The sequence below is a fragment of the Abramis brama genome (assembly GCF_963993115.1).
Source record: "Abramis brama genome assembly, chromosome: 1".
Classification (NCBI taxonomy): Eukaryota; Metazoa; Chordata; class Actinopteri; order Cypriniformes; family Leuciscidae; genus Abramis; species Abramis brama.
Window position 1 is genome coordinate 43,566,823 of NC_139963.1, and position 20,031 is coordinate 43,586,853.

The 20,031-nt window shown below is 39.1% G+C and overlaps 1 protein-coding gene across 1 annotated transcript in view; it reads left to right on the forward strand.

Annotated features, from left to right (window-relative positions):
• The window catches only part of abca3b (ATP-binding cassette, sub-family A (ABC1), member 3b), a 41,780-nt gene extending 22,262 nt beyond the window's left edge, over positions 1–19,518 (forward strand). The window contains exons 11-31 of the mRNA XM_084133742.1: positions 343–489; positions 643–772; positions 1,784–1,938; positions 2,486–2,641; positions 2,877–3,087; positions 4,718–4,868; positions 6,191–6,289; positions 7,473–7,671; positions 8,782–9,091; positions 9,166–9,439; positions 10,137–10,341; positions 11,245–11,464; positions 11,557–11,715; positions 12,774–12,934; positions 13,019–13,153; positions 13,694–13,888; positions 14,046–14,233; positions 14,505–14,675; positions 14,771–14,967; positions 15,045–15,118; positions 17,474–19,518. Of these exons, the coding sequence (XP_083989868.1) occupies positions 343–489; positions 643–772; positions 1,784–1,938; positions 2,486–2,641; positions 2,877–3,087; positions 4,718–4,868; positions 6,191–6,289; positions 7,473–7,671; positions 8,782–9,091; positions 9,166–9,439; positions 10,137–10,341; positions 11,245–11,464; positions 11,557–11,715; positions 12,774–12,934; positions 13,019–13,153; positions 13,694–13,888; positions 14,046–14,233; positions 14,505–14,675; positions 14,771–14,967; positions 15,045–15,118; positions 17,474–17,605 (3,669 nt within the window). The 3' untranslated portion in view covers positions 17,606–19,518. The remainder of the gene's footprint in view (positions 1–342; positions 490–642; positions 773–1,783; positions 1,939–2,485; positions 2,642–2,876; positions 3,088–4,717; positions 4,869–6,190; positions 6,290–7,472; positions 7,672–8,781; positions 9,092–9,165; positions 9,440–10,136; positions 10,342–11,244; positions 11,465–11,556; positions 11,716–12,773; positions 12,935–13,018; positions 13,154–13,693; positions 13,889–14,045; positions 14,234–14,504; positions 14,676–14,770; positions 14,968–15,044; positions 15,119–17,473) is intronic.
• Positions 19,519–20,031: the final 513 nt, after the last annotated feature.

The following is a 20,031-nucleotide window of genomic DNA, read 5'->3' on the forward strand; positions in this document are numbered from 1 at the left end:
GTCTGAAACCAGCGTAAAGCTACAGTATTGATGATAGATAATTGCCATATTTTGTAGCCAAAATGTTGCTAATATGACCGCACTTTTGAACATATGATAATTTTAACATTTCCTCTTGTTAATGAGAGAAAACATGTGAATAAACTTTTAGCGGCCCTTCATCGTGAAGCTTTTAGCCATCATCAGGGCTCAACAGTGTGAGCGTTTTACTCGCATTAGGTGTGTGCGAACTGTAAAATGCATTTAGGAGCATTTGTGTTAAATAGAATTTAAAAAAAAAATGAAATTTAAGGTATTAAAAAAAAGGGTTGTCAAATATTTCACCTCCTCATCTGCCCTCAGCCCTCGTACTGGTGCAGCAGCCCTCGTGTGGCCTTTCTGAAGGAGAAGGAGGATGACGAGGAAGCCGAGAAGGCGACGAAGGGGGAATTTATCGAAGAGGAGCCAGCTGGACTGGTCTCGGGGGTCAAGATCAAACATTTGGCTAAGGTATCGGATGCACCGTGGTTTGCATTAATATTATTAGATTCACAGGGGACAGATGGCAGACTCTGTGTGTGTGTGTGCAAGGTCAGTGTGACAGAGACATGGATTTCCTCTATAAACTGTTGGAGAAGGTAAACATGGGTCATTCTGTCGCAGGTGTTCAAAGTGGGCAATAAGACCAAGGAGGCGGTGAGGGATTTAACGCTCAACATGTTTGAAGGCCAGATCACTGTCCTTCTCGGTCACAACGGAGCGGGCAAGACGACCACACTATCAATGCTGACAGGTGAGAACACAGCAATTTAGTTTTAATGTACTTTAGTCCCTCTCAAATTGCTTTAGGAAATGTGATTCTTTTTAGTGAGTCCAAATCCGGCCCTTATTGTCCCGAAAATTATACTAAAGCAAAATCTTGAGTGGTTATTGTCTGATAAAACATTAAAAACTGTCCGTGGAGGTTGAGCCAGCCCCTGCCGGCTGCTCATTGGCCGCAGCATCTTTTTAGTTTCTTTTTTTTTTTTTTACACACAGTGCTGCGACCAATCAATCACACCTTTACGACTGGCTGCCTGCACATTCACTGTCCTCGCGGCTGCTGCAACTTGCGCTCTCTTCATCTAGACCTACTCTATAAAACAAAAAGGAGCAAGTTGCCGCAGCCGCGAGGACCGTGAATGTGCAGGCAGCCAGTCGTAAAGGAGTGATTGATTGGTCGCGGCACTCTGTGCAAAAAAATACTCAGGCCTAATGTCTGATGTCAGGTTACACAAAGCAAATCATCTACACAATTATTTCGTTTTCTTATTTAATGACTGACAATTTAGTTTTAGGCCTAATGACAGACTGTTGATCTTTGAATAAAAATATATTTTATTATAGGCTATGTAGTCTAATATCATAGTAGATGCATCTATTGATCATAATATCAATATAAGTTATATTATAAAAAGATAATGCTTCTTTAAATATATCAAGGTTTAGCAAAAAAAGTTAGTTTTGCTTTTAATTTGCTTTTAATTTAATTATGATTAGCTTGTAGCTAGTTTGAAAATAGCTTCAGAACACTGTATAAATACTGATTGTAAGTTATGTTTTATTAAACGATATTGTCCCCTTAAATAACTGTTTTGCTACTTTGTTAGCAGCTTGTATAGCTATTTAGCTATAAGCTTGAAGCTTATCTCTTAGCAGCTACACCATTGATTCTGCTCCTAGCTGTAAACAGTGATAACGGAGGTCAGTCAGAGTAGATCGCTTCTTTACATCATTCAAATTATCTTTCTTTCTTCATTCCCAGGCCTTTTCCCGCCCAGCAGCGGCCGTGCGTACATTAACGGTTATGACATATGTCAGGATATGGCTCTGATCCGCCGCAGCCTGGGTCTTTGTCCGCAGCACGACGTGCTCTTCGACAACCTCACCGTCCGAGAACACCTGCTCTTCTACACGCAGGTAGACACAGAGTAATCGAGGAGGTCTATAAGATACCTAACTCTGTGATCATCCATATATGTTATCCATGTTTTCTGTTCAAATGTCCTACACTGCTCTTTTTTTTTTTTAATGAACTTAAATTCTAGCTGTCACAAACCAAACCTAAATCTATAAAGCTATTCATTTAAAGATGTTGATTATGTATACAGAAACAATACATATTATATTTATTGCAAAATATACATTTATACACAAATATTTAAGTGGTTTGAAAGCATTGGGAGACTGACTCGTTTACGTCATAGGTAATGGGCGGAGCTCTTTTGGAGGGATTTTGCTTGTCGCTAGTCTCTGATTAGTTAAAAAATAAGCTGAAAGGTGATGGCTTAGACAAAAGCATATGCCATTGTTTAACTTCATAGCTCACATTAGGCCTGTTTTTAACAGTTTATAAAGTATCGATAAAAATCCATTTCCATATGGAGAAAATGAAGGGGAGTTTTAGACAGTTGCAGTCTGTTTAACATTGAGATGGATCTTTACATAGCTTGTTTCTTCTCTTCAGCTGAAGGGTTACCCTCGCAAAAAGATCCCCGATGAGGTCGACCGCATCCTTCGGATCCTTAATTTAGAGGATAAGCGTGATGCGCGATCCAAGACCCTCTCTGGTGGGATGAAGAGGAAGCTTTCCATCGGCATTGCTTTAATCGGAGACTCAAAGGTCAGACAACGGAAACTTTGTTTAAACCACTGCTGTTTTATTTCACAGATATTTTATGTTTAGCAAATGCTTTCATGTTGCATTTGCATTTTTTTATTTAAAGCATCTCCATGTTTATCCAGGTTGGTTTATGCTACTTAGCATGGTAATGCTGGTTGTATCAGTTAGATGAGGAAAGGTTTCCCATTAGCATTAGCCACTCAAATCCTAACGAAAACCCATTGTTTCCCTGTAGGTGGTGATGTTGGACGAGCCCACCTCAGGGATGGACCCCTCAGCCCGACGGGCCACCCGGGACCTGCTGCAGGGCGAGAAACGGGGACGTACCATCTTGCTCACCACACACTTCATGGACGAGGCCGACCTGCTGGGAGATCGCATCGCCATCATGGCCAGTGGGGAGCTCCAGTGCTGCGGCTCGCCGCTCTTCCTCAAGAACAAATACGGTGAGACCGCTGCAAGATCATGAGAGGAAAAGAGGTTGTCACAAGATGTTTATGCATAAAACGTGCTAGCGGAGATGATAGGAAGAGATGGGCTACTTGAGGAAAATGATTTTGAGGACGGACATTTGCCAAGTCCAATATGGCGGCTATAGTAAATGTATAGTAAAGTCTTGTTTTCAAGATGGCAATCACACAAACCAACTTGCTCCAGTAAGGGCTTTGCTTCTACCTAGAGAAGTCCCAGGGGGTTTTCAGACCTGTAGATCGTTTGCTTTGTTCTGAAACAGGGACTTAATTTGTAACAATGTTGCATTTTCTTCTTGGTTCGGTTCGCTTTCACAAAGCAACATTTCAAAGTGTACCAAAATGTGTTTATGCAAGTCACATGTGAGTAAAGCTCTCCGTTCAGAGTTTCCTCGCCGCCATCCATCAAGATGATTGACAAGTTAGCTCAGTGAGCTTATTGTGGCTTTATCTGTAGTTGTTTAGACACACAAACACTTATATGAATGTAGCTGTCATTCCTGCTCTGGGGTGCTTTTCCCAATTGCATCATTAGCCAACAGTTCTGTCGTTATCAGCATAGTTCAACGAGTCCGTGTTTCCCAAAATGAATGAATGAAATAGTTCCATCAAACATTTGCAAACAGCATTGCAAAGCTGTCGACAACAGCAAAACAACAGCTCTTGAGCTGTGGTTCGAAGCAAAGTTTCTTCTTTTTATGACATGTGGACTCAATAAATTCTTATCTTGGGCAAAATAAGCAAGCTATTCAGTACAATCTACATCTTTTATTTTGAATATATGCAATGTCATTTACGTCTTTTAGTTTGTCAAGTGTTATTTTTGAAGAGTGCGCATGTGCGAACGTGCTCTACTACGTAAGAACGAGTCTATGATTGAAACTGAAAATAAAGCAAAATAACAGAAATAGTCCTCAGATGCCATGTCCATAATGTACAGCAAAGCATCTAGCATTAATTGGATGTCAAACAGATTAATTAAAAGAAGTTTATTACTCCACCATCTGCATGACATCATTGACCAACATGGCTGATAGACCAATTTGCGACAATACGGTTTCGGTCGTGAGTAGCTAGTTGGTTTCTTCAACGATGTATCATACTATGGTAGTTAAGCAGTGAGTTCCGTCAGTGTAGGAAACGCACCACTGGCTGATAAATTATTTAATTTAATTTAATTACAAATTATATATATAGTTGGAGCGGGAATCAAGGCTTCATCAGGACTGCATTCTTGCTTTCTCTTTGGTTTTCAACTGCGATAACTGTGCTCACTCACAGAATCAGACTGCTTTTATATAACACATTCTCCGTTATAAAATTATGATACCGCTTGGTTTCTTTGGTTCGGATTGCTTCCTAGGATTGCTTTCTCACCTCAACCAAACCGCTCTAGAGTTCGTTTTCAATCAGGCCAAAACCACGTTGTTCAGGTGATCTCGGAGAGATTGTTTTGGTGCGGATCCAAGCGATAGTAGTGTTCATATATGACTAAACGAATGGAACTAATGGAGAAAACACACCGGGTGTGAAAACGCCCTCAGTAAAAAGAAATGTGTATATATATTTTTTTAAATCTAAACTGTTTCTCTTGTACTTCTCTCAGGTGCTGGTTACCACATGGTTATCGTAAAAGATGCATTTTGCAACGTGTCTGAGATCACCCGTCTAGTCCACATGTATGTGCCTGATGCCACTCTAGAGAGCAGTGCCGGCGCTGAACTCTCCTACATACTGCCCAAAGAGAGCACCAGCCGGTAAGACAACACTCAGATACAGCACATATTAGATTTTTTTTAAAGTAGTGTGTGAAACCGTATGTTGCTTGCAATGCCTTTCAAACACTAGTTTGCTACATTGTCATCACGTGACTTCATAATTTTGCATGTTTAATGCAGCGAGTGGCGTGCTATTATTATTTTAGACGATCCAATTTTGTGTCTGTTTGAATGAGTCAAGTATATTGCATTGTGGGATATGATACATTTCATGTGGTGGTAGTTTGCATAATAGAATTTGCATACATCAAACTGCATACTACAAAAAAATCATGCACAATATGTTAGTATTCTGTTGCAAATGCACCTTTGTTTGAAATCCTGTGCTCCAGTCGAATCCTGCTGAAGTCTTCCTTACATCTGATTTTGAAGAGGTTGTGTTATTTAACATCAAGGTCCTCATCATCATTGTCTTTAATCAATAACCTTGATTGCACAAACTCAGCTGGTACTTGACAATGAATTATGAAAAAGTAGTTTGGTGTACATACAGATGAATGAAGCGTATGAGGCTTCAGTCTTGGGTCTGATTGTTGTGAGCTGCCATAGCAACAGATGGACTAAATTTACCCATTGATCTGTTTTTAGTGAAGGTCTTGAAACAACAGTCTTCTCTGTTCATGACACACACGTATTTCTGCTCAGCAACTCTCTAAATCACCTCAATGAGAGAAAAACATCATAAAAGCACTTCGTAAAAGAAAGGAAAATGATGTCGTTTTTTATCCTCAATGTTCCTGAATGTGCAAAATGTCCCTGCGGAACCAAGGTTATTATCGTAAAGTAGTTCAGCTATTTGCCAGCATTTTTCATCATAAGTTAAAGTACTAAAATAACTAACACTATGGACATATTTTAAACAATTAAAAACAAACAAAAAATAACAAACTTTTTAACTAAAACAACTTAAATAAAAAACCAACATAACAAAAACTATTACAGCATCTCAATTATACTAAAATAATACTATACTAAAATGAAATAATACAGAATTTGGATGACCAGCAGCTTCAAGCGCCAAAAACTCTCTCTCTCTCTCTCTCTCTCTCTCTCTCTCTCTCTCTCTCTCTCTCTCTCTCTCTCTCTCTCTCTCTCTCTCTCTCTCTCTCTCTCTCTACAAGCTTTGAGTGACATGAGAAAGATACGTTTGCATTTTTGTTGAACTAATAGAAATGAATGGATATGGATGGAATCACTGGATTTCTTTCTCTCCACTCTCAGCAGTTTCAGCAGTTCCTGATTGTCCTGTCTGTTGAGGCTTGAGTTTGCACTGCGCTCTCAGATCTGGTGTTTCTCCGCAGGTTTGAGCTGCTGTTTGCTGAGCTGGAGATGAATCGAGACGAGCTGGGCATCGCCAGCTACGGGGCGTCCGTGACCACCATGGAGGAGGTTTTTCTCAGGTATCTGACCACAAGAAAAGTCTCCTATTGGTAAAAGCTCCAGTTTTATTCAGGAAAGTTTTTGGAGTTGTGACATAATGTTGAGACAACACGCAACAATAATGTTTTCCACACTGAATTAGAGCTCTGTGAGAAACTGATTTCCCACCGGCTCTTGACTCACACATAATTTTCCCCTATCTGCTCCTGCCAGTGTTATTTTAGGATTATTTATTTATTTACTATTATATAACTTATTAACATTTTGAATTGGTTTATAATTGTATATTTTCTGTTTCATGTTTAAATTTTATTATGTGCTTTTTTTTGTCCTTTTGTTTATTTTTAAATATTTTTATATAGCTTTAATTTATTTGAATTTCAGTTTTAGTCGTTTAAGTACTTCAGCTTCAACTTATTTATTGCAATTAGGTTTCAATGCAACATTTCAAATTGTTCATCTAATATTTTAATAATAATAATACATTTTATTTCAGCTGAACAAAAACAATTTTTAATAGTTTTAATGAACAATAACAACACTGGGCTCCTCTTCATAAACAGCTTTTCATGTTTACATATTGTCTTATAATAAACTACGTGAACATGTTTGCTGAGATGTAAACATGAAAACGGATGTGGAAAAAAATTGTTTAAATTACCATTTTGTAAACAGTATGTTCCCTGATTTTAACACTGACCGTCCACTTTGAAATCATGCCACGTATTCTGAATGCTTTTAAAAAAGAGAAAGGATCTCTGTAAACACGTTAGCAGCTAAAAAGAATCGCTTAATTGGATATATGAACTGATTCTTTTAAAATAATTGATTTGCAGGGCTTCTTAACCATACAGGGAACTGTGTTATTGAAAACACACCCTGCGGAAACATGCTCAATCTCTGGTGTGTCATTCAGAGAAGATTTCTTAATCAGTTCTCCTTCACATTCACAAAACCTTTTTCATGATGGATTTGGAGAGCTGTAGGACAGGGTTCGGAGTGACAGGTTACAGTGACATCAATGCTTTCTCTCCTTCAGCATAATTTCTCTGAGCCCTTCTATGTTTTATATAACCACTTCTGTGTAGGCACATTGAATGTCTGTCCAGCTGTGTTCCAGTAACAGCCACTTTCATGCAGATCCTCATGTTTGTTTCGTCTTTTTATGCAACCGTGTGTGTTTGCGTGCACTCAATCTTGCAGGGTCGGGAAGCTCGTGGACTCCAGTCTGGATATTCAGGCCATCCAGCTCCCTGCTCTGCAGTACCAGCATGAGCGGAGGTCACATGACTGGACCATGGACGACTCCAGCAGCATCAGCGGCATGACTGACGTGACGGATTTCACTGACAGCGGCACTATGATCTCAGAGGACTGCTCCAATATCAAACTCAACACCGGGGTCAGTGCTTTTAGCGCTTCGCAAACTAACTGTGCTTTTATAAATGAGGTGATATTACTTTAAGCAGACATTAAAGGTGCAGTTAGTGATTTCTGAGAAACGCTGTTGATATTTGAAATCACTAAAACAAACATTCCCCTACCCAAAATGATCACGCTTCTATCTTGATAGCTCCGCCCCCAAATTCACGAACACGCTATGCGACATAGGCACTAATGAGTGTATACGCCCCTCACTGCTGATTGGCTACAAGTGTGTTTTGGTGCTCTGTCCGATCCACTTTCAACAGCATTTCTCAGAAATCGCTTACTGCACTTTTGATCCTATAATCTAACATTGAATGAGAAACCCAAGCCAGAATATTATAGACACGTGGACTATAGAGCCATGAAATTACCTGTCAGCGACTTTTGTACCACTCACAATACTATATAATAAGAATATGTTATTGCATACATTCACCTCTTGATCCCACTGTGCGTTTTCCAGGCTTTTTATTCTCTAATAACAAAATATGGCAAGAAAATAATAAAGAAGAATTGTTTTATTATCAGCTCAAGGTCAGAGAAAGGAGGTGCTTCAGAAAATGTTGTTGAGGTCACATTAAATGGTAGTGGTTGTTTTATTTTTGTTTCTGTTTTATACAGGTATTGCAGTCCTGTTTGGGACATTTTATATAGTTCAGTACCCTGATTTGTATTTTTTTTTTTTTTTTGCATTAACATCAAGTAAAATTGTTAGAATTAAAAATCAATTATTTAATTATTTTAAAGAATTTATCTCTGTGATCAAAGCTGAATTTTCAGCATCATTACTCCAGTCTTCAGTGTCACATGATCCTTCAGAAATCTTTCTAATATGATGATTTGATGCTGATTCTTGTCTGACTCTTTGATGAATAGAAAGAACATCAAAAGAACATCATTTAATTTATTTGAAATATAAATCTTTTGTAACATAAATTTAGTGTGTCTTTGCTGAATAAAAGTGTTAATTTATTTATAAAAGGATTAAGATGGATGAATGAATAGATAGACAGACAGAATAGTGGTTCTCTCTTTTTTGCATTTGTTTTTGTAAACATTATTTTCTGCTTGTTTTTATCCTCAGGCCAGACTCTATATGCAGCAGTTCTACGCTATGTTCCTGAAGAGGGCGCTCTACAGCTGGCGCAACTGGAAAGTGATGGTGGCTCAGTTCCTGGTGCCGCTCATCTTCACAGTGGTGGCTCTAGTGGTGGCCCGTACCGTCCCTAGGAGCCATAACTCGCCCCAGCTCCGCCTGGCACTAAAGCAGTACGGCCCTACCCACGTACCCGTGGCCTTAGATGCCCACGCTGGGCCGTTGGCTGCAGCTCTGGCTGAGATCTATGCCACACAGCTGCCTTCCCAGAAAGCCACGGCTGACACTAATATAACAGGTAACGCTGCTCTTATTATGCTAGTGTGATGCGCGGTAGCTGCCTTGACAACATCCTAACGTTTGTCTGTTCAGATTTCTCAGAGTATGTGCTATATAACGCCATGCGGGAGGGCGGAGCTTTCAACGAGCACTGTGTGGTGGGCGCCGCTTTCAGGGGCAGATCCAGGAAGTACGCTGAGGTCATCGGCTACTTCAACAACCAGGGCTACCACACCTCCGCATCGGCGCTCATGCTGGTTGACAACGCTCTCTACAAGCTACTAGCAGGACCCAACGCCTCTATCCGCACTGGAAATTACCCCATGCCCCGCAACATGTCCGAGGCGGCGCAGAGCCAGCTGTCCGAGTATGTGCCAGCTTTTGGACTCCATTTCATTTTTTCCTAAATTCCATTTTATCTTTTCCCAAATTCTTTGTTTTTCTGGATTCCGTTTGTAAATTTTAATCATCAAAAATAATGTCTTATCAATCTAATTCATGAAACTTGATTAACTTGTTAACATTTTAACAATAACAGGGCCCTAAGAAAATGCCTTTTAGTTTTTTTCAGAAATTCTGTGTTGTTTGTTTTAATTTTCCTGGATTCTGTTTTATGGTATAATACTTGTTTATTATGAAAAATGGTGGTAATCAAATGAAGGCATAAAACTCTAAATGAATCTTTTACAATGTAATCAAATGAAAATGTAACATTTTTAGCAAGAAGTTTTGCAAAATCTTTGCGATCTTGTTTTTCTGCGTTTTCCGTAACAAGCATTTTGAATGGTGTTTTGACAATTCAGAGCCATCGAATTACGAATACGAAAAAAAACACATACAAAAATTTCGGAATCAGTGTGCAAGGACCTTATTATTGCTTTAAGAAGTATGTGTAGTTGACAAATATGTAGCTGAAACACATTGCATAACATGCAGACTTCATGTTTAAATTGCAGTCTTTTTACAGTTTGGTATCGTGATTTGAACAAACCCAGAACCCTAAGTTAACTTGGCACATTTAGCTGTTTGGTTGTTTCATCGATCTTCTATTTTTGTCTCTACAGGGGTCAGACAGGCTTCGCCATCGCCATAAACCTCATGTACGGCATGGCGTCATTAGCCAGCACCTTTGCCCTGCTCCTCGTCTCCGAGCGGTCTGTGAAGTCCAAGCACTTGCAGCAGGTCAGCGGGGTCTACCTCTCCAACTTCTGGTTCTCCGCCCTGCTGTGGGACCTCATCAACTTCCTGTTGCCCTGCCTGCTCATGCTGGTCAGTACGAACGTACTGTCTAGGACAGTAGTTCTTAATCTGGGGGCCTCATCACAGTTGCAAGATGGCTCAAAATGGTTTAGAATAAGACAAAATGTGATTTAAAATACACTAAAACTTCTCAAATGTAAGCTGATGTCATATATTTCTTGAATTTTAAGAAAGGAATGAATTCACTTATTTTTTGTTTGTGAACCAAGGTTCCCACAGTCTTGGAAAACCTAGAAATTTTAAAAGTTCCATTTCTAGACCTGGAAAAGTCATCGAAAGTAAAAGTCATGGACATTTATATAACCAATATATATTTTATTGAAATGAAATTGCTATTCGGGAGTACAATAATAATTTGTGATATGTACATTTATTGATAATAAAAAGTGCAAACTCTGAAGAGGAATTGTATTATTTAAATTATTTAGAATCATTTTATTTTATTATTTCAAGTAAACATTATTAGAAATATAATTAGTAATATTTAAATAAATATTTAACTGTTAATTCAATTTATTTTGCCACTCCTAGTCTCTGCAAATAAAAAAACGTTTAAAAAAAAGAGCAGCTTTTTCTTTATAGCAGACGTACCAGAAATATCTTGGGGGTCCTTCTTATGTTTTACAAGGGAGTTAAAAAAATTGAGAACCACTGGTCTACGACATATTTGACATTTGACATGCAAGAAGAACATATTGACTCTGAACTTCATAGACCTTAGTCCCAGCAGACGGCATTTGAAAAAGAGCCTGTGTATATTCTGTGGAAAAATGCTCAAGAACTGTTAAAACAGAACTGTACCTGGGATTAAATTAGAGCAGGTTCTCAACTATGCCGTCTGCTCTGACTGAATGTCTATATGTTCAACTAAGCTCAACATTTCTGACGTGTTTGTTTTTTTCTTTCTCTCAGGTGGTCTTCCGAGTGTTTTCAGTAAAAGCGTTCGTGGCGGAAAACCACCTGGTGGATGTTCTACTGTTGCTGCTTCTGTATGGCTGGGCGGTGATTCCCCTCATGTACCTGCTCAGCTTCCTGTTCTCCACGGCAGCCACAGCCTACACGCGGCTCACCATCTTCAACATCCTCAGCGGCACCGCAACCTTCCTCGCGGTCACCATCATGACCATACCTGGTGAGAAATGCATGTCCACACTCGTGCGCTCAGAATGCTTTTGATTTCTTGCAATAACTTGCATTCACACACCTCGTGTTCTTGTGGTCCAGAGCTGAATCTGCTAGACCTCTCCTATATCCTGGATAAAGTCTTCCTGATCTTCCCAAATTACTGCCTGGGCATGTCCTTCAGCGAGTTCTACCAGAACTACGAGATCATCACCTTCTGCACCTCCAGCATCTTTGCCGACTACATCTGCAAGTACTACAGTGAGTGAACGGTTCTGTTTCTGGCGTTGCTCTGGGCATAGTGAATTGTCCAAAATTGATGAATATGATGGATGATTAGAAATGATAAATGGATGTTAGAAATGATGGTTAGTTAGATATGAAGAGTGGATGTATGGTTAGAATTGATGGATGTATGGTTATATATGTTAGATGGATGTTAGATTTGAAGAATAGATGGTTAGATATAAAGAATGAATGGTTAGATATGACAGATTATGGTTACATATAATGGATGGATGGGTGGATGGATTGTTAGATATGATAGATGGATGGATGGTTACATAGATATGATGGATGGGTGGTTAGACAAGATAGATGGTTATATATGATGGATATGATGAATGGATGGATGGTTAGATAGGAAGGATGGATGGATGGATGGGTAGATATGATGGATAGATGGGTAGATATGATGGATGGATGGGTAGATAGGATGGATGGATGGGTAGATAGGATGGATGGATGGGTAGATATGATGGATGGATGGGTAGATAGGATGGATGGATGGGTAGATAGGATGGATAGATGTTAGATACAATGGATGAATGGTTAGATACGATGGATGGATGGTTAGATATGATATAACTTCATGTTAGATATGATTGATGATAGATATGATGGATGGATGGATGATTAGATATGATGGATGGATGAATGGTTATATATGATGGTTATATATGATACATGGATGGTTGTATGTGATGGCTGGTTATATATGAAAACTTGCAAATTATTTCCCTGTCGTTTAGTTGCGTTGGATTTGGTGCAGACTCTTTTTAGGAATTAGAAATGTGCTTTCACTTGGCTAATGTAAATGTGAAGCTGTGGACACTAAATCTTCTGTTCAGCCTGTTTTCTGTAACAAGTTAGCCTGTGTGTGTCCACGCTAATTAAATCATCTGCCGTGTTTGCTGTCTTGATGAGCTACGAGATTGAAAATCCTGATTTTATTTGATTGTTGGTAAACCTTTTGAATCTTAGCATCATCTGGCGCACTTAATGGGGGACTGTATTGTCATTCTCATTGTCGTCTGCAGACATCACGTATCAAGTGAACTACTTTTCCATGGACGAGCCCGGAGTGGGCCGCTTCCTGGTGGCCATGTCCCTGCAGGGTGTCGTCTTCATCGCCCTGGTCTTCTTCATCGAGCTCCGGTGCATCCGCACGCTACTCAACCTCTTCAGGAGACGCAAGAAGGTGGGAGAGGAGGGAAAATATGCTGCCAAAATATTATTGGTTTGTATGTTATCAGTCACAATCATGGCTATGTGTTTTTGTCAGGCTCTGCTATTGGCAGAAGAAGCTCTTCAACCCGAGGACAGAGATGTTGCCGAGGAGAGGAAGAGAGTTTTGGATTGCCAGCCAGTGGTTGAGTCCATGGTGGGCAGCCCACTCATTCTACAGGAGATCAGCAAGGTATACCGTCACATATGATCATTTTGCAATGATTTAATCTATCAACATGCAAATTCCACTTTATCATTGCCACAATGCCCTAAGTGTACTAAGCCAGTTGGATGGCACCGCCACCTATTGGCCAAAGTGTATAAAACATGCAGAAAATCCATAATCTCAAAATTGCTTGGGAATAATTTGGCCTAAGATCACGCTTCTTGATTTACTAAGACTAACAATTTCCAAGGTCCTTTCTATGGCTTTCTGTCAAATGTGTCCAGTCTGCGCCAAAATTAGCTGTCGTAGTATTCAAAGGAAGCCTCACAAAAGCCATTAAATGGAATATTGGTGTACACCAACGTTCTACAGAAGTAAGTTGCTGGCAAATATGCTAAACAGTAAGTTATGTATGGATTTGCATATTATCACAAAGCAAATATCATTGCCGCAATGCCCTGAAAACAGCATGTTAATTTGGTCACAGCATCATCTACTCATTTAGTTTACTGTTATTGTCCTTTTCTCCTCCTTTGCCTAAGATCTGTGGTTGTGTTTCACTAGGTATATTCAGGCGGGCAGACGCTGTTAGCAGTGGACCGTTTGTCCCTGGCCGTTGGGAAGGGTGAGTGCTTTGGTTTGCTGGGATTTAATGGAGCAGGGAAGACAACGACATTCAAAATGCTGACGGGAGATGAAAGCGTAACCTCAGGGGATGCCTTTATTGACGGCTACAGCATCCTCCGAGATGTGAAAAAGGTTGGCCATTTTGTTATCTCATATTTGACACTTCATATAAAAGTTTCAGTTCCTGAACACTGGAGATTTACATTTGTTATTTTGACATTTTTGATTATAGTTGGCATATGTGAATGATATATGATTCAACAGAGTGTTAAATATGACTTCGCTTCAGGTGCAACAGAGAATCGGCTACTGTCCCCAGTTTGACGCTGTGCTGGATCACATGACGGGGCGGGAAACCCTGAGCATGTATGCAAGACTGAGGGGCATCCCAGAGAAGTATACCACCGCCTGTGTAGAAAACGTCCTGCGCTCGCTGCTGCTCGAACCTCACGCTGACAAACTCGTCCGCAGCTACAGGTATGAACGTGAGACCTGAGAGAAAGAGGATGGGTGGTTAGATATGATAAATGGAAGATTAGATATAATGCATGTATGGGTGGTTGGATGATTAGATATGAGGGGGGATTATAGATATGATGAATGAATGGTTAGTTGTGATGAATGGATATGATCTAGATGTAATGAACGGATGGTTAGATACGCTGAACGATAGATTGGTGGTTCAGAAGTAAAATCATATGTTTGTGAAATGTTGTATTCTAAGTTGTCTATTGGTTCTTCTGCACAGTGGCGGCAATAAGAGGAAGTTGAGTGCAGGCATGGCTCTGATCGGTGGGCCACCCGTGATCTTTCTGGACGAGCCTTCCACTGGCATGGACCCCGTGGCCAGACGGTTGCTTTGGGACGCGATCACACGAACCAGAGAGTCTGGCAAAGCCATCATTATAACCTCACACAGGTAAGTCACACATCTCCTGACTAACACAGATATTGACTGCAAAAGAAAAGAGCATGTTGCAGCAGAACAAACCCCGTTTCATTGTCTCTCTGCAGTATGGAGGAGTGCGAGGCGCTGTGTACTCGGCTGGCTGTCATGGTGAACGGCCAGTTCAAATGTCTGGGCAGCCCACAGCACCTGAAGAGCAAGTTTGGGAGCGGTTATACGCTGCTGGCCAAAGTCCGTGTGGAGACCGAGATAGAGGAGATGGACCTTCAGCTCTTCAAAGACTTCATTGAAAACACCTTTCCAGGTATTTAAATGACACGCTTTGTATTTCCGCTGGACAGTTGGACAGTTTTGAAACCTTTCACCTGATGGCTTTCATAGGAAGTTCACTGAAGGATGAACACCAGGGGATGGTCCACTATCACCTGACTGACAAAACTCTTACCTGGGCACAGGTACGTCTCAATGCTTGCCCATACTTACCCAAATGTGCAGTTTCCCACAATGCAATGCTCTGAACTTGACCTTCCATTTCTAGTTTGATCTCAGCTGCATTTAAAATTAAAATCGAAAAATTAAAATTGAAATCATTAATTAATAATTCAATTTACAATTTTTTGGGGGAATTTTAAACAAAAAGATTGCAACATAATTTCCTGTAAATTATGGGTAACTAACTGGTTGCCACTCTCTAAACATTTATTGTTACATAGCCTACTTTTTCATATGGTACATATTAACTTTTTATAATTTAAAAAAAAAAAAGATATCAGTTTTGTGTACCAAAAACAACACATAACACAAACTAAATAAAATTGCCAAAGCCTTAGAGAAGAACTATATATGTATATTGTCATGGAAATCCTCAACTAAATCTGACTACAGTATCTCAAGGTAATTCCCTGAATTCCCTGAATACTCACAATACAATACAATACTTCCCTGAAGTAAGGTGACAGCATCCCCTCAAGAAGCTCTTTTGTTGTCTTTTGAGCGTAGAATCTTTAGTACTTCTATTTCTCAGCTGTGCAGCATATATCTGACACGACTCCCAAAATGCTTTTTGCAGAAATTAAGTTTTATTCACGGCCAGGAGATCACTGGTCACAGCAACCAAGTGAAACTCCTGAACAAAAGATGCATGTACATTTAAATCTTACAATTGAGTAAAAAAAAAATCAATATCACAATATCACAAGTCTTTTAAAAGAGTTTAAAAATGATCTAAGCTAATCACATGACTGTTAGTTCTACTGTGTTAAGCAAGTCTATATGGTCTTTGACCTGAGCATACTTAGTCTCCATTTTTCTGTACATATATATATATATATATATATATATATATATATATATATATATATATATATATATATATATATATATATAAATAATATACACACATATATATACACACACACACACACACACACACACACACACACATATATATGTATGCATGTATGTATATATGTATGTATATATGTATATATGTATATATGTATATATGTGTATATGTGTATGCATGTATGTATATATATATATGTATGTATATATATGTGCATGTATGTATGTATATATATATATATATATATATATATATATGTATGTATGTATGTGTATACACACACACACACACACACACACACACACACACACACACACACACACACAGTATATATATAGAATGCAGTACGCTAGGTGTCTATTTCAAACATAACCAGTATTACCACAAAAACCTATTTTTCTTGACCCTTTATTTTGATTGGACCAAATGTAGATTTAGTTTTTACGCAAAAAAAACAAAACATTTTTGATGCAAAATTTAAAAATGCAAACGAGTAAGCATTATGCTAATATTTTACTCCATTGACCTTTAGTTGAATGAAGTTTAAAGGGATACTCCACTGTTTTTGGAAATAGGCTCATTTTACAACTCCCCCAGAGTTAAACAGTTGAGTCTTACCGTTTTCGAATCCATTCAGCCGAACTCCGGGTCTGGCAGTACCACTTTTAGCATAGCTTAGCATAGATCATTGAATCGGACAGGACCATTAGCATCTCTCTCAAAAAAATGACCAAAGAGTTTCGATATTTTTTCCTATTTAAAACTTGACTCTTCTGTAGTTACATCGTGTACTAAGACCGACGGAAAATGAAAAGTTGCGATTTTCTAGGCTGATATGGCTAGGAACTATACTCTCATTCCTGCGTAATAATCAAGAAACTTTGCTGCCGTACCATGGGTGCAGCAGGCGTAATGATATGACGCAGCGCCTGAAAATAGGTCTAATAGGTTAGACAAACTTAGTCCCGGTCACGTTGGAAGTTACCGAGCTGGGGACTATTTTCAGGCGCTGCGTCATATCATTACGCCTGCTGCACCCATGGTACGGCAGCAAAGTTTCTTGATTATCGCAACTTTTAATTTTCCGTCGGTCTTAGTACACGATGTAACTACAGAAGAGTCAAGTTTTAAATAGGAAAAATATCGAAACTCTTTGGTCATTTTTTTGAGAGAGATGCTAATGGTCTTGTCCGATTCAATGATCTATGCTAAGCTATGCTAAAAGTTCGGCTGAATGGATTCGAAAACGGTAAGACTCAACTGTTTAACTCTGGGGGAGTTGTAAAATGAGCCTATTTCCAAAAAAAGTGGAGTATCCCTTTAATGAAGAAGACATGTTAAGCGTGTACTTGGATACAGATGTCCCTGCATAATGGCCGCTCTAGACAAGACCTCCACGAGAACGCACAGCTCGCACCGTAAACACACTGATAGGACACATTTTTAACATGTCGTTTTGTCTCAGGTGTTCGGGGTGCTAGAAACAGCCAAAGAGAAGTACAGCATCGAGGACTACTGCGTCAGCCAGATCTCACTGGAACAGGTGTTTCTCGGCTTCGCCCAGTTCCAGCACTGCGCTGAGGCCTGCAGGAAATGACACGCTGAAGCCCCGACGGGGCGGCGCTCCTTCACCTGCTGAGTAGGAGGTTCATCCTGGGCCGACTGACTCCCCGTCAGACTACGGACATTGCTCAGGTGTCTCTCTTCACACGTTTCTGACATGATCATACATGCATAACACTTCCAGGCACTACTCAAGCACTGTGTGTGTCGCACAGAAGCAGGACCACTAACTCAAGACCTTGGCCAGTAGGCGGTGTTTATTTAAAGTCTGTCTGTGCGTTTGCGAGCGGTTTGAGTTTCAACGGGAAGTTCGTCACACTCTGAAATACTCTGAATTTTAATCTGTGGGTCTTGCCTGAAAGGAAGTGGTGTTTGTTCATCATCTGTAAGCGTGACAGACCAGATGTCTCATTGTGTACGATTACTGTGTTATTTATGAATGACTTTTTTTGTTTGTTTCCCTTCACCTGTTTTACACTGTGGTCTTAAGGCTGAAGCTACACACACTTCGACCCCCTTTATGATAAAATCCGCAAAAAGGGGCGGAAATATTGAAAAATGCGATGTCCAAAACAAAAAAGTCTAAGCAAAAAATGCTGCTTCTTTGGGTTTGCAATAACAGTAGAAAATTAAATTTACAGGAAATGTTAGTGAATATAAAATGTACAATTTTATAGAATAGCTTTAGGTCATTTATAGAATTTATACTATAGCTTTATTCCCCTTATCTAGGCATTTATAGTCAGTTATTTGTGATATATGAATTCATCTTCCAAAAAAAAAAAAAAAAGGAAATCATTCTAGTAATAGACGGTTTGTGTTATGTATGTCAAAATAAGTCACTTTTTAAAAAACAAATTTCGCTGCTAAAAGTAACTCCAAATTCCTTCATTTTTCAGTCAAAACATGCACGTGTTTTTGAAAGAGACCACAAATGTTTTAATGCTTTTTCTCTCCACATATCCAGTTATGATTTTTACCAGATTGTGAATTTTTTTTGGTTTTTTTTTATATATATATATATTTTTGAATAGTTCAACATGGGCTATGTGTAATTCCGCAGATGAACACTAGAGGACGTACAGTGCACCTTTTTAACGTCTGCATCAAACTGAATGTCTTTAGATACACACTAATGTTCACTTGTATTATGAGAGTCTGTCACAGAGCAAAAAAAAACAACATTTATATACATTTTTGCTTGTTACTGTGGTTTTGGATTCATCCTGCTGTGTTCTGTTGCACTACTGATGTGGACCAATTCAGTCGCTGTCAGAAAGATCCATAAAAGAGCTCACAGAAACATGAAGTATCATAAAGCCAAGGATTTAATGTAAGAATCATTTTGTGCAATTGTTTGTAAAATCATTCTCATTGCATTGAAAGTTTTTATATAACTACGAGAAATTTGTTCTGCTTGTACTTCATGCTGCTTGGCTAATTTCTCCGATGCTTTGCACATTGTTATGCTCTTGATTGATTCTACAATCAGTTTAACCTGCGTCAGTCCACATTTCCGTCCAGATTCATGTTAACTGAATGTACTTAATTCATAGCGAAGGAAAAAAAATGCAGGCTCATTCGTCACCTTAACCTCGTACACTCTGACATACTAAATATAAAATAGGGCTTTAAGGTGACTGACCACAAATAGTTTCTTTTCTATGTTTTTTCTCTGTTTATTGGTCTGTTTTGCACAGTGCTCTGGCTGTCGTGTCTGAACTGCTTGTTTGAAACTGAAATATTGCATTTTGAGAATCGAGAAAGCAAACTTGACAATGTTAATGATGACAATGTTGATTAAAAATGGTCAAAACATATACCATAATGCAAAAAGGGAATTTACATAATTGTAATCTTGTGTACAGTAGGCTATCACTCAATTAACCTGTGAGAAATGTAAGTATTGTCATTTTTTTTTTATTAAATTGGCCTTATGCAAAGGAATTGTGTTTAACAGTTGTTTTCTCTTTGATATCCTATGGACCCTTTCTCAGAAAAGAACCTTTTATTTAATTTTTTTGTTGTGATGGAAAGGTTACATGGATGTTAAAGATTCTTCATGGAACCATCAATGCCAAACGTTTAAAACCCGTGTTAGCATTGTTCTGGAAAAAAAAAGGTGGCTAGAGTTCATTTCGTAGACTTTTACGAGTATATGGGTTGAAGAGGAAGACATGCCGTATCTTGAACTGAAATTCACCATAATTCACCTTTTATGTCCTCTGACCTGCTAGCACAAGTGTGCAACAATCAAAACAGTCTCCATGTTCCTGTCTACCCCTGACACAGTTAGCAATAAAAGCTAATCATCCTCAGACAGGTGAAGGTTCAGCCATGGGAAAGGAGGACGAATGCCAACTGTCTTTCAGTACAGTGGCACAATTTAGGTATTTAGACTCTCTGGTAATGTATTAATATCATTGCATTTGATCAAGTGACTAACTTTACTTTTTGCCA